The sequence below is a fragment of the Artemia franciscana genome, chromosome 16, assembly GCF_032884065.1.
Source record: "Artemia franciscana chromosome 16, ASM3288406v1, whole genome shotgun sequence".
NCBI lineage: Eukaryota > Metazoa > Arthropoda > Branchiopoda > Anostraca > Artemiidae > Artemia > Artemia franciscana.
Genome location: NC_088878.1, coordinates 9109235 through 9122301, shown reverse-complemented (window position 1 = coordinate 9122301; position 13067 = coordinate 9109235). Strand labels below are relative to the sequence as shown.

General features: G+C 34.8%; 1 protein-coding gene across 2 annotated transcripts in view; it reads right to left on the bottom strand.

Annotated features, from left to right (window-relative positions):
- The window catches only part of LOC136037021 (mediator of RNA polymerase II transcription subunit 12-like protein), a 154741-nt gene that overhangs the window by 89526 nt on the left and 52148 nt on the right, over positions 1–13067 (bottom strand). For both annotated transcript variants that reach the window (XM_065719438.1, XM_065719439.1), the window contains exons 8-10: positions 10065–10216; positions 5922–6156; positions 3246–3498 (exon numbers count right to left, since the gene is read on the bottom strand). In XM_065719438.1, the coding sequence (XP_065575510.1) occupies positions 3246–3498; positions 5922–6156; positions 10065–10216 (640 nt within the window). The remainder of the gene's footprint in view (positions 1–3245; positions 3499–5921; positions 6157–10064; positions 10217–13067) is intronic.

Sequence of the window (13067 nt, the reverse complement as noted above, 5' to 3'; positions counted from 1 at the left end):
AGATCCAATCACCCGTTCGTAAGTTAAAAATACCTCATTTTTTCTAATTCTTCAGAATTAACCCCCCCCCCCCCCCAACTACCCCAAAGAGAGCGGATCCGTTCTGGTTATGTCACTCATGTATCTAGGACTCGTGTTTTTTTTTCCACCAAGTTTCATCCCGATCCCTCCACTCTAAGTATTTTCCAATTTTTAGGTTTCTCCCTCCCAACTCCCCCCCCCAATGTCACCAGATCCGGTCGGGTTTAAAATAAGAGCTCTGAGCCACGATATCCTTCTAAATATCAAATTTCATTGAGATCCGATCACCCATTCGTGAGTTAAAAATACCTCATTTTTTTCAGAAATACCCCCCCCCCCCCAACTACCCAAAAGAGAGCGGATCCGTTCTGTTTATGTCAATCATCTATCTAGGACTTGCGTTTATTTTTCCCACCATGTTTCATCCCGATCCCTCCACTCTAAGTGTTTTCCAAGTTTTAGGTTTCCTCCTCCCAACTCCCCGCCCCCATCACCAGATCCGGTCGGGATTTAAAATAAGAGCTCTAAGACACGATATCCTTCTAAACATCAAATTTCATTGAGATCCGATCACCCGTTCGTAAATTGAAAATACCTCATTTTTCTAATTTTTAAGAATTACTCCCCCCCCCCCAACTACCCCAAAGAGAGCAAATCAGTTCCGATTATGTCAATCATGTTTCTGGGACTTGCGCTTATTTTTCCCATCAAGTTTCATCCCGATCCCTCTACTCTAAGTGTTTTCCAAGATTTAGGTTTCCCCCCTCCAACTCCCCCCAATGTCATCAGACCCAGTCAGGATTTAAAATAAGAGCTCTGAGACACAATATCATTCCAAACATCAAATTTCATTAAGATCCAATCACCCGCTCATAAGTTAAAAATACTTCATTTTTTCTATTTTTTCCGAATTAACCGGCCCCTACCCCCCCCCCCCCCCAGATGGTTAAATCGGGAAAACGACTATTTCTAATTTAATCTGGTCCGGTCTCTGATACGCTTGCCAAATTTCATCGTCCTAGCTTACCTGGAAGTGCCTAAAGTAGCAAAACCGGGACTTTAGGTTTTCCCCCTCCAACTCCCCCCAATGTCATCAGATCCGGTCGGGATTTAAAATAAGAGCTCTGAGACACAATATCATTCCAAACATCAAATTTCATTAAGATCCAATCACCCGCTGATAAGTTAAAAATACTTCATTTTTTCTATTTTTTGCGAATTAACCGGGCCCCCACTCCCCCCCCCCCCCCAGATGGTCAAATCGGGAAAACGACTATTTCTAATTTAATCTGGTCCGGTCCCTGATACGCTTGCCAAATTTCATCGTCCTAGCTTACCTGGAAGTGCCTAAAGTAGCAAAACCGGGACCGACAGACCGACAGAATTGGCGACTGCTATATGTCACTTGGTTAATACCAAGTGCCATAAAAACTAACAATTGCAAAACAAACATGATAAAGCACATAATATCATAAAAATAACAAACGCAATTACACAAAACGTAACGTACATGATAAGTAGGTGCAAAATACTTTAATAGATACTAATAGTAAATAATAAAAAAAGGAAAAAGAGAAATATAACAAAATGCAACACGATGCACAAAACAACAACAAAAATAATTATTATTAACAATACTTAAGGTCTATAAGACAGTATAACGTTCTTTTATATTGTCCTAAGAACTCTTTTCGTTAAATGAGAATATTAAAAGTAGTGATTTAAGTGAATTTAAAAGTCGCTGGAAACAAAAAATTTCTAATTATGATTTTCCTGTTTAATTTAATAGGATGCATAGTTGATAGATTAAATTGGTATTAAATCTTAAAATTTAGTGTTTTATTTTTATTGAGGCGTTAAGGAAGGAGTTGGGTGTTGAGTGCTAAGTTAGTGGTAGCAGGGTACATAATGTTGATGTCGTAATTTGTTTTCTAAACCCCTTCAGAGGTTAATTTTAATTATTATTTATTTATTTTTTGTAGATTTGATTGTTTCCACTCTCCTTCATATCAAACTGTGGCATTTGGAGGGGATGTCTTTATGTTAGATTTTTTGTCAATAGTAGATATTAAAACAAACAATTACTTTAAAAAAAAAAAATATTATCATTCTGCGCTGAAGATGATTCAATGGAGGTATTGAACAAAACATTTATACTGGATTTTCCTTCTTTTTTTCACCGGCTGTGATTATCCTCACTTTCAATTACGTTGTATTATCCTTCTTTTTTTCACTGGCTGTGATTCTCCTCACTTTCTATTTATTACGTTGTGTTATCTTGTCAATGCCAATGTAGTCTTAGAAGTTACGACATTATATCATGAAAAAAGAAATCGCCAATGCAACAGCACAAACACAAAAAAAAAAAAAAAAAAAAAAAAAAAAAAAAAAAAAAAAAAAAAAAAAAAAAAAAAAAAAAAAACACATGAAAGAGACAGAAGGAGAAAAGGAAAACTGTTTTCCTAAATTAGTGACTAATATAGACCAGCACTTGAATGAGGCCTTAACTCTACTCATCCATACAATCACATAGGTCAAACAGCATAGCCATACACAATCAACCATAAAGAATAATCCATGGACAGGCAATCTTTCTTGTTAAGAACTACCAGTCTCAGTAAAAGAGGCCTCATCTGACAATACTACCACCGCTCCATTAAGCTTAAAAATCTCAGTGTTACCAGTGTTCTCCTAGCATATACTAAAAACTGCCACAAATTTGTCAATCATATATATGGCTGTTTGTATTTACTGCCCATGTCAGGACTTTTCAACTACGGTAAGACCATTTAAAATCTTATGCAGTTTTAGCTTTACAAAGGCTATGCTTGAAACAACTCAGGGGGAGGGGGTCAGATTTATTATGAAATTTTTTCTCATATTAAGGGGAAATGCCTCATGAAGACCTGACTAGTGTGTATTTCTTATTTTTCATATGTCTCACGCAATTCATCTTTTTCCCTTTTTGATTATGACTTCTGACTATGACCTGACTTTGATTATGACTTTGATTTGATAGGTATGCATCTTTTCAAGTTCTACAAAGAAATTCAATGACTTTTCAGTCACAGTGTTCTGAAACAACTTTTGAAATTGCTGGATGAAATTACCCTTTTTTAATCTCGATTAACAATTAGAAAATGTTAGGAAATGGGTAGGAGAAGCAATAAAATTAATTAAGATTAGAAATGATCTTAAGTAACTGAATCTTAAAATGAGCATACCTAACACAGGAGCATCTTTATCAAGAAACTTCATTAATAGGCTCTGAAAAACGGGGGGACCGCCGTTTACTGACACCGCTGATTCTTTCTCATCTCCACTATCATTTTCAAAGTTTGATATTTCGTATTGTCGCTTTTCTAATAAGAGTGCAGCGGCTACGGCTCTATGCTCCCCATAGCGTTGATCACTAACTGCCCATTCGCAGAGAAGCTTCACCAATGGTTCATCCAGTTCAATTATCTCTTGAATGTTCTGTAACAAAGATGTGGATAAAAAACGAAAACTTATGCTTGGATTTCATAAGATTAAAAAAAAAACTTGTCCCCGCTAGACGTCCCCCTCCCTGCAGAATAAACACAAATAAGCTTGATTTTAGATTAACATTGTAAATTCAATTAAAGGTCTAAGGTAGTTTGGGTTCAACTGATAACTTTCTAAAAGGCATAGGCAGATAAGTATTTTATTTTATGCTCTTTTTAAAAGCTATTTATTCCTAAGTTCGCGGCGTCAGTTATTTTAAACATCTCATCTGCCACTAGTCTTGTACAAAGCTCCATCACGAGCTTTTAAATAACTGCTGAATCTTCCTTTGAAGGAGTCAACAGATAAACTTTTAGGGGGAAAATCCCAAGAAGATCGTTCCAAAAGGAAGAGCAACATCAAACGAAGCAATTCTTCAAGCAAATGTTTTCCTGGCATGGGAACCTTATGATAACTGAACCAAGCTATGTGCTTTCATACCTCTCTTTTTGGTTGGACACGGGGAGGGGGGGAGCTATAGTACACTTTCTTTTCGTTTTTTTAAGTATAAATTCCCCTATAGTGGCAAAAGTGAGTCTTAGACCTCTTGGATAATGACAACAAAAGTAAATCCTGTGGTTCAAACATTACCAAATTATAATCTTGTCATTCGAATTAGACTCCCAAACGAAAAATTTTTGTGTCACTTTTCCAATTAATTTTGCCTTTTCATAATATTGCTATTTGTTTTCGATCAGTTTTTTATTAGACTATAAAATTGAGTAAACGTTATCCTTAAACTTCTTTTTCACCAGAAATTCTTTAATTGGCAGGGGAAATATATATGTATCTATATATTAGCATAACAGCCCGCTTCGCCACTCTTTTGTCGCCTCCCTTTGCTCATTCAGATCATCAGTACTTGCACATATGGACTAATATTAACTAGCTTTATTCACTAATATCAGGTCTTCAGCCCAAGCAGACTTATTATTATGACGTTACATTATCTTCTTTTTTCAAGTTTCCAGAGTTTCCTTTTTCTTACACCTCATGTTCAAGTACAAAGATGGGGTAAATCTGATTGATATAATTTAAAAATGTTTTTAAATTCAAGCCTTTCTTTGAAATCACTCCCCAAACTCCATAAAAAAATCTCTCGGACGTGTAAGCGATTTAGTATATATATATTTTTTTTTTTTTTTTTTAATATGTATTAGGCTATACACACACGTCTGCATAAGAAGAGGTGCATAGCGATTATCCCCTTGGTTGCTTGATTTACATGACTGCGTCTTACCTCGTTCATATACCAGCCTTTTATGTCTTCGGTTTTCCTCTTTATCTTGTACCTACAAACATGTTCCCGTAAACAAACTATGCAAAACTGGGTTTCCAATTTCTTTTTTTAATGAAAGGCCTCAAACAATCAAGTGCTCAACAGCTATCCACTTTCTCTACTAAATATTTAATCCCCGTGGCTTTTTAAACTTCTAATTGCTCTGTATTAACTTCCCAATGACTTACCACCAGGGCTTGGGACCCACCCCCCGACCCATAAATTCCAAAATCTTAACATTCAAACATTCATTGAATTTCTGGGCAGTTTTTATTCAAATTAGCAAATGATTTTTTTACACACATACATATATATATATATATATATATATATATATATATATATATATATATATATATATATATATATATATATATATATATATATATATATATATATATACATATATATATATATATATATATATATATATATATATATATATATATATATACATATAATATACATATATAATATAATATAATAATATATAATATACATATATGTATATATACATATATGTATATATACATATATATATATATATATATATATATATATATATATATATATATATATATATATATATATATATATATATATATATATATATATATATATATATATATCCTCACCCACAAAAATAACGTGTACGTACCTTCTCCTAGATACTTTTTTGGACCTTAAAACTATTCTGAAAAAAAAAAATAAAAAAACACATGTCTCACAATTCTAATCTTATGCTATATGGGGCTGCAGGGCACGCTGGAATTGGAAGAGTTGTAGGTTCACTTTTCATCGGGTATTGACGCTTAAAAAGTGGGACTAAAAAATGAATTTAGGAGCGAATGAGCCCTGCCTCAACTGTATAGGACGAAATCAAATATTAAACCTGATATTAAATAAATAAAACATTTATACGATGATAATCAAGAAGATTATACTTATTAATATATTCGATAAATTAATAATTAGATTAAATATATAACTTAATTAAATTGTAAATTTAATATAAAATTTTATATGTTTGCCTCTATTTCTAAGCTGTATCTTTACAAGTCGTATTTAAGGTTGAAAAAATAATTCAAAAACTTACATCTGATGAAAATTCTTTCGGCGTAATCGACTGAAATATCTTTGAATATAAAGTATCCAAGGAATTGGATTGGTCAACTTTATCAAAATAGTAGCGATCAAGAGCGTCTAATGCTGGGAGTACACGAGCCATCAAAGCACCAGTTGTAGTTCCATCGCCCTTCTCTAGGGGCCACTTCTTCTCAGCCAGTGCACCTCTGATTCGAATTTCCTCTTCGATCTTACGCAACTTGGCTCTGTAAAAGGAAAAAGTCCTTGTAAACATTATTACGCTCCTAATCAGTAAACTTGTACTGCTAATATAGAATCAAAGACAAAATAGTTCGTACTTATTTTGAGTGTACAAATATAATGCTTTTCTTCCTTAAATTTTCAAATAAGTTGTCAACTGTTGCTACGCAAAATACATTGCTACCAATCAAACCGAGGGCAATCAAAAACCTTCTACTTCACAACTAAAGGACCAGACACTATACATACAAAAGTAGTGGGGGCTTTTCATTTTTAAAGGACCAGTACCCCCTTCGAGTCCCAGTTCGGACACTCTTTAAAACTCCTTAAAAACGCAGGTTCATGTTTACGTCATAGGGTTTGCTGGTAACATAAAAGAGAGTGTTTAAAAACCTCCAGGATCCGTTAGCCAAGATACAAACGTTATTTAATAGTTTCTTTGATTCCTAAAAAACCTTCATTGCACACAAGTGGGGGAACCTTCAAGACGCCGAACCCTAGCGAGCAATTCCATCAGGCACCCTAGCGTCTAATTCCAATGGGGGCCCTTAGAAACCAATTCTAGTGGAGCCCTAGCATCCAATTCCATTAGGGACCGTAGCATCCAATTTCGCTGGGCCCCCTTAGGGGTGATAACGTGCGCCAGAGAGTTGCCATTTACCGGCTATAGATTACCACGGAGGTAGCCGCATACAAAATCTTGGAATCAACGGAACTTGGAGCGGAATTGTTGGAATCGGGATTGTGGAATCAGAGGGCAGAAACGGGGAATCCGGATATAACGCAAGCGGAGCCGAATTTGGATTTGGATTTTTGATCAGAGCGGGCATAGTGGGAACTGAAAGTGGTAGGGCCAGGATGGAAGCCAGCAGAATCGGGGGTGGAACCGTTGAAACCAGCTCCAAAGCGGCGGAAGCGGAATTGGATATCACTTTATTCAAATAAAAAATATCTAAAATGTCTTGAGAATGATGTGGGGTGCCAGAGGGCGCCACCGTACAGCCAATTTCTACAAAACTACTGGAAATAAGGAGAAAGCTCGTTCAAGAAACGTTTTAAATTGAAGTGACATGAATTGCCTTGAACTATCACTTTCTAACAATCAATGCAAGTTTCCGCTGTTTAAATAAAACAGTGATCAATTTTATATTTGCAAGCTTATTTTTGTGGAAAAATTATTAGAGATACCTTGGAGATGATGACGGATACCACTTGGATGCCACGGGGGCAGCCATAAAGCCATTGTGGTGTGAAGAGTTGTGGGGGCACCAGGAAGGGGTTTGAAAACGAAAACACGAACCAATGGGGTTAAAGCATAATTTTTTATCAAAAAAATGTCTGACAATGCTTTAACTTCGCCAAGTAACAAGTAGCGAAATTAAAAGACCCTTGCGTTTAAGAAGTGGTTCTTAAAGAATTGGGACAAAATTCAAACTTTAGAGTAAAGAGCTATGTGTTGAGGAGGCAGTAACACCCCTCACATACGTAATAGTTTCTGATCGTTTTAAGTTTTAATGATGCTCCTTACTTTCAGTCGAAAAAACTTGTTAAATTAATTTAATTTTTGATCGTTTTTTAAATAATGCCCGGAAATCTGACTTCAGTTCCACGGAAAAATCCCCTTTCCCACGAATATATCCTCTAGACAATTCAGTCCCGGTTAAAACTTACCCTGGACATTTACCTTTAACATCTCCACGCGTAAAATTGGGTCGGTAAAGAGAAAGCAAGACATATAAAAATAATTTCGTATCGGAATTCTGATAAATTCAAAGTTCATCCCCTGGAAACTTCACACCCCATGGAAAATTCTCCCTTTCGAAAATCCCCAGTAGAAAATTTGTCCCACCCCCCAACGCAAAAAATGTTAGCATACTTCCGGATAACAAATACTATACGTAAACAATGGACGAATTTATAATTTAAATACTTTTCCCCAGGGGTAGCGGGGGGTCATGGTATCTCAAAAGTCATAGTCATTGGGTTTTCCAAGTTTCAACAATGCTGAACACAATGGCTATCTTAAAATTAGATCGGACGATTTTGGGAAAGAAGGGGTATGGGAGAGGGGCTAGTTACCCTCCCATCCTTTGGTCGCTTCAAAAGGCAATTAGAACTTTTAATTTTTGTTCGAATGAGCCCACTCCCGATATAATAGGACATATAGGTTGTTACAATTACCCCTGGAAAAACAAGAAACAAATAAACATGCACCCGTGATTTTTCTTCTGGCAGAAAATAAAAAATTCCACATTTTTTAAGATAGGAGCTTGAAACCTCTACAGCCGGGTTCTCTGATACGCTCAATCTGATGGTGTGATTTTCATTAAAATTCTTTGACTTTTATAGGGTGTTCACTTTTTTTGAATATGAAGCAAATTTTTTCAAGCTCGTAGCCCCTGATGAATAACAATAAAGTAAATGTAACTATTTAGCATAAGAATATTAAGTCAATTGTTTTGATATATCTATTGGCACCAAAAATTCGTGTTTTAGAGTTTCGGTTGCTATTGAGTAGCGTAGGTGTTACCACGTTACGACAAACTGGTTGATAACGAACTGTTTGATACTGGGAATTTTTTATGTTTTGATGGTATTTATTTTTATTTTTCGTTTTCTTCTGATTTTCTTTCTTACGATTAAGGATAACCCTGTTTTTACTTAGGCTCAGAAAAAGTTCCTGTTTTAGCTGTTAGTAGTTCAAAATTCCTCATATTTTCAGATCCATAATAATATTTTATTAGCGTAAAAACGCTTACCTTCAAGAAATGATAATTTACCTTTTCATTGCGATTGTGGCCGTTGCGTAGTAAGAAATTAACAGCTATTACGACCCAACTTAATAATGCAGGGAAAGGAGGAAAAAAACATGAAGAGAAAGGGGACGAATAAGGACTTTAAAAATTTCGCCTACATATTACAAGGAGTCCTCCGGATTGAGAGAAAATGATCTAATTAGTATAGCTTTAAAAAAACGTATCTATTAAAATGGAACGACACAGCTCAACGACAGTGAATAAGCGGCTTTAGTAATCGTGGGCGAGTTAAGCTCTTGGTTATTATTATAAAAGTAAATAAAATTTATACAAGGAAAGATGCAAGAGCCAATACTTTTCTGGGAGGGATCGAGTCCTTCATTGAAGGAAACTCTGATTGCATCCTATTTAAAGCTTACTCCTCCTCTCTGGTCAATTTTTAACAAAATTTAGAGGCCTATGGAAGAAGGGGGAGGAGGAGGAGGAACAACCCTGCCCCTGATGCCCCCAACAAAGTGATATGAATATATCCAACATTACACAAATTTCAGCAGTTTATAAAACCTTTTTATGAATGGTCTTAGAGCAATAGAGTGTATTCACGATAAAAGTTTTCTTGAGAAATACCAAAAAGCAAATTCTTTTCAATCAATTTTTCCAGATTTTTTCAACCCTCCTTTTAGCCTCTTTGATTAGCCAATCTTCCGGTAGCCTCTTTTAAAATAAATATATTTATACTGGATATTCAAGGTGGGGCTTCTGGGGCAATAAGACGAGAAAGTGAAGAAAGTGAAGAATATTTGATATTTTTTAGAACAATTTTCCACTGACTACTGTCCCTCTTCCCCCTAGCTTCTTTTTTCCCTATATGACCCCTCTTTTCCTTTATAAATTAGTTACTTTTGTAAACTTTAATTTTTCTAACTTTTACGCTATATTTTCTAAATTTATTGTAACTTATCTTTACTAAATATAATATTTTGTCGCAAGGGGATGGAATGAGTGAAGAAACCTAAATTTTTCACTTTGTCCCAAGTGCCTGATTAAATTAACAAAATTTGACTGTTCTGCAGTTTTGCCAACCCCTCCCCCCCCCCTCTTCCTCTTCAAATACAGTTTCAATGTATTTAACTGAGTAATTTGGGCAGAAATATTACCTGACTTTTGAATTTTCGACATCAGGTGCCATAGGGAGTTCCGATGGAGCAACTGGGAGATCATCTAATGGAGAGCCAATAAGATACAAAGGGGGTTTCCCTTCCCCAGGATTATTCCAAACCATAGCAGTTGAGCAGTCTAAAGTTACTGTCTAAAAATAGAAAACACAATTACGAACGACACGCGACATCTCCATATAACTCCTTTTATACGACTCACCTATCTGCATCACCGATCGATAATCCCCAAATGGGGTGGGAGCTTGTAATGAAAGATTTAAGGGAAATTGGAACTTCTTGGGGTGGTTTAAAGAAGTAGACTTCGAATAGATTGGCATGGAGGAAAAGTGTTCATAGCTCTGTTGCCCTCAGATGGCTTGTTCCTGCAAATAGTTGTTAATACTAGTAGTAGTAATTGTAGTTGCAGCCGCAGCTGCAACGTAGTAAAAAATTAACGAGGCCAAGAGTAACCCAAAAATAGCCTGAAACTCTAAAAATGCTTTTGGATGAAAACCCAAAGTACACCAATGGATTTTGATAATAAAGGAGGGAAAAATAATGTTTCAATCCTACTTTCTTGTGTTATAGGCTAAATAAAGAAGTGATTAGAAGGATAGGCCACGTTTTACGAACGAAGGATTGCAAAAGATTGTCTCTTTTGGCCATTTATCGAGGTCCAAAGAAAGAGTAGGTCACTCCAAAATAGGATAGATAGAGGCTATAAGGAAGGATTTGATGGATACTGAAACTTTATGGGAGAGAGTAAACAGTAAAGCTTCGAAGAGAATAGAGTGGATGAGGAGCGTCTACGGCTTTGTTATCCGCAGGCTTTTTTTAGCTCTCGTGGGTTTTAAACCATAACAACCAAGCAAATCTAGATTTGGCGGGGGCCCTGAAGGTTTTTTAAAGAATGAAAGAAACTATTAACTCATAATCTTAGAAATCCTGAAGTAAAGAAGCTCCTGAAGGATTTTTTAAAGAATCAGAGAAACTATTATATAATTAACATTTGCATAACTATAGAAACCCTATTCCGTAACATACACCTGTGTAAATAACACAGGTTAGTCTTTGCTTATAGCCTATAAAATAGAATTCGATTAAAACAACTGAAAAAAATAATCAAAGCTTCCTGATATTTATGAAGATACTTAATTACAAAATTACAGCGTTAACATATGCATAGTCAGGTACCACGAATAAGGGATCATCTGCCCTTATGCAGATTATTAGGGTTCATATGCCTTAATATAGGCATATGGTTTTTAGAAATCCAACGTAGAGATAATTTTTTCAATAACATGAAACTCTTGGTTGAAAATAAACATAGCCATTTATCAAGAGCAAGGAATAAGTTTCTTTTTCCTTTTATTAGAAATGAGAGATCAAGACTAAGTTTAAGATATCAACTTCCTGGGATTGCCAATAAGTATAAACTACTTGATTTAATAAGTAAGTCACCATCACTCTATACATATAAAAGAAGTTGAAAGAGATAGTTCTTTCTGCCTATAGTAGCGGGGACTGAATGTAAAATGATATATTTATAAATTAGTTTATAAGTTCCATCCGTGTCTCCATGAGTCGATTTTTTTTCCACTTCTTCTCTCTCTCTCCCTCTCCTTCTATGTACTCCGTGTGAGTTATTGAGGTTTAATTCCTTCTTCTTTTTCTCTCTCTATTGTTAAAGGAGACAAAAAACGAGTTGCCTCCCTGTCTCCTTTGTATAAGATTTATATAATCGTTTCTTGTTTAATAAAGTCAAGTCAGGTCTGTGTATACTAGGTTTCCGTAAGAAAGTACTTTATAAATATAAGAAAGGTTACCATCCCAACGCCAGCCTTGAACACCACTTTGTATACTAGATCTAAATATTACATGGCAAACCATACACAATTTTAATAACTGAAAGCGAGCATAAGATATCCTCTCTACCTATCCCTTAAGTGGTAATAAACATTCCGTCTCCTTATTGACATTCCCCTCCCAAAGGAGGTTCGCACTGCAATAGAATTTTTAACACATTATGGTTATATTACAATATCTCATTGATCAGATAAAGTTGCCAATTGTGGGTCATTTTCACCAACAATTGTCGGCCAAAAGCTAGTGGATGGCACGAAAGTAGTTGATGATAAGAAATAACTCACTAGAATAGATTATCGATCAAGGGTATTGTGAAAAAAATTGCTTAATAATACTAAATTCTCTTCATTCCTAATACAACTGACACAAATTATTTAATTTTTTAAAGTTGTAATAAACAACTATTACTCATAATTTTTATATTTTCCAATTGCTGTCAGTTGCCAGACAGTTTCTACCATCCTTATTCTTATAAACACATTTTTATATTTTTCTTGACTACCTTTTTCTTTTTTATTTCTAAGCATAAGTATAGTATATTTCTAAGTATATATGAGTCACTGAAAAAATTATCAGCGTCCCCCTCCCTTTAATATATATGATTCATTAAAAAGAATCAGCGTCTTTTCCCCCCTTTAATATATACGAGTCACAAAAAAAAATTATCAGTGTCTTTTCCCCACCTTTAATATATGAGTCTTTAGTATACAAGAATCACTAAAAAAATTATTAGTGTCTTTTCCCCACCTTTAATATATGAGTCTTTAGTATACAAGAATCACTAAAAAAATTATCAGTGTCTTTTCTCCACCTTTAATATATGAGTCTTTAGTATACAAGAATAACTAAAAAAAAATTATCAGTGTCTTTTCCCCACCTTTAATATATGAGTCTTTAGTATACAAGAATCACTAAAAAAATTATTAGTGTCTTTTCCCCACCTTTAATATATGAGTCTTTAGTATACAAGAATCACTAAAAAATTATCAGTGTCTTTTCTCCACCTTTAATATATGAGTCTTTAGTATACAAGAATAACTAAAAAAAAATTATCAGTGTCTTTTCCCCACCTTTAATATATGAGTCTTTAGTATACAAGAATCACTAAAAAAATTATTAGTGTCTTTTCCCCACCTT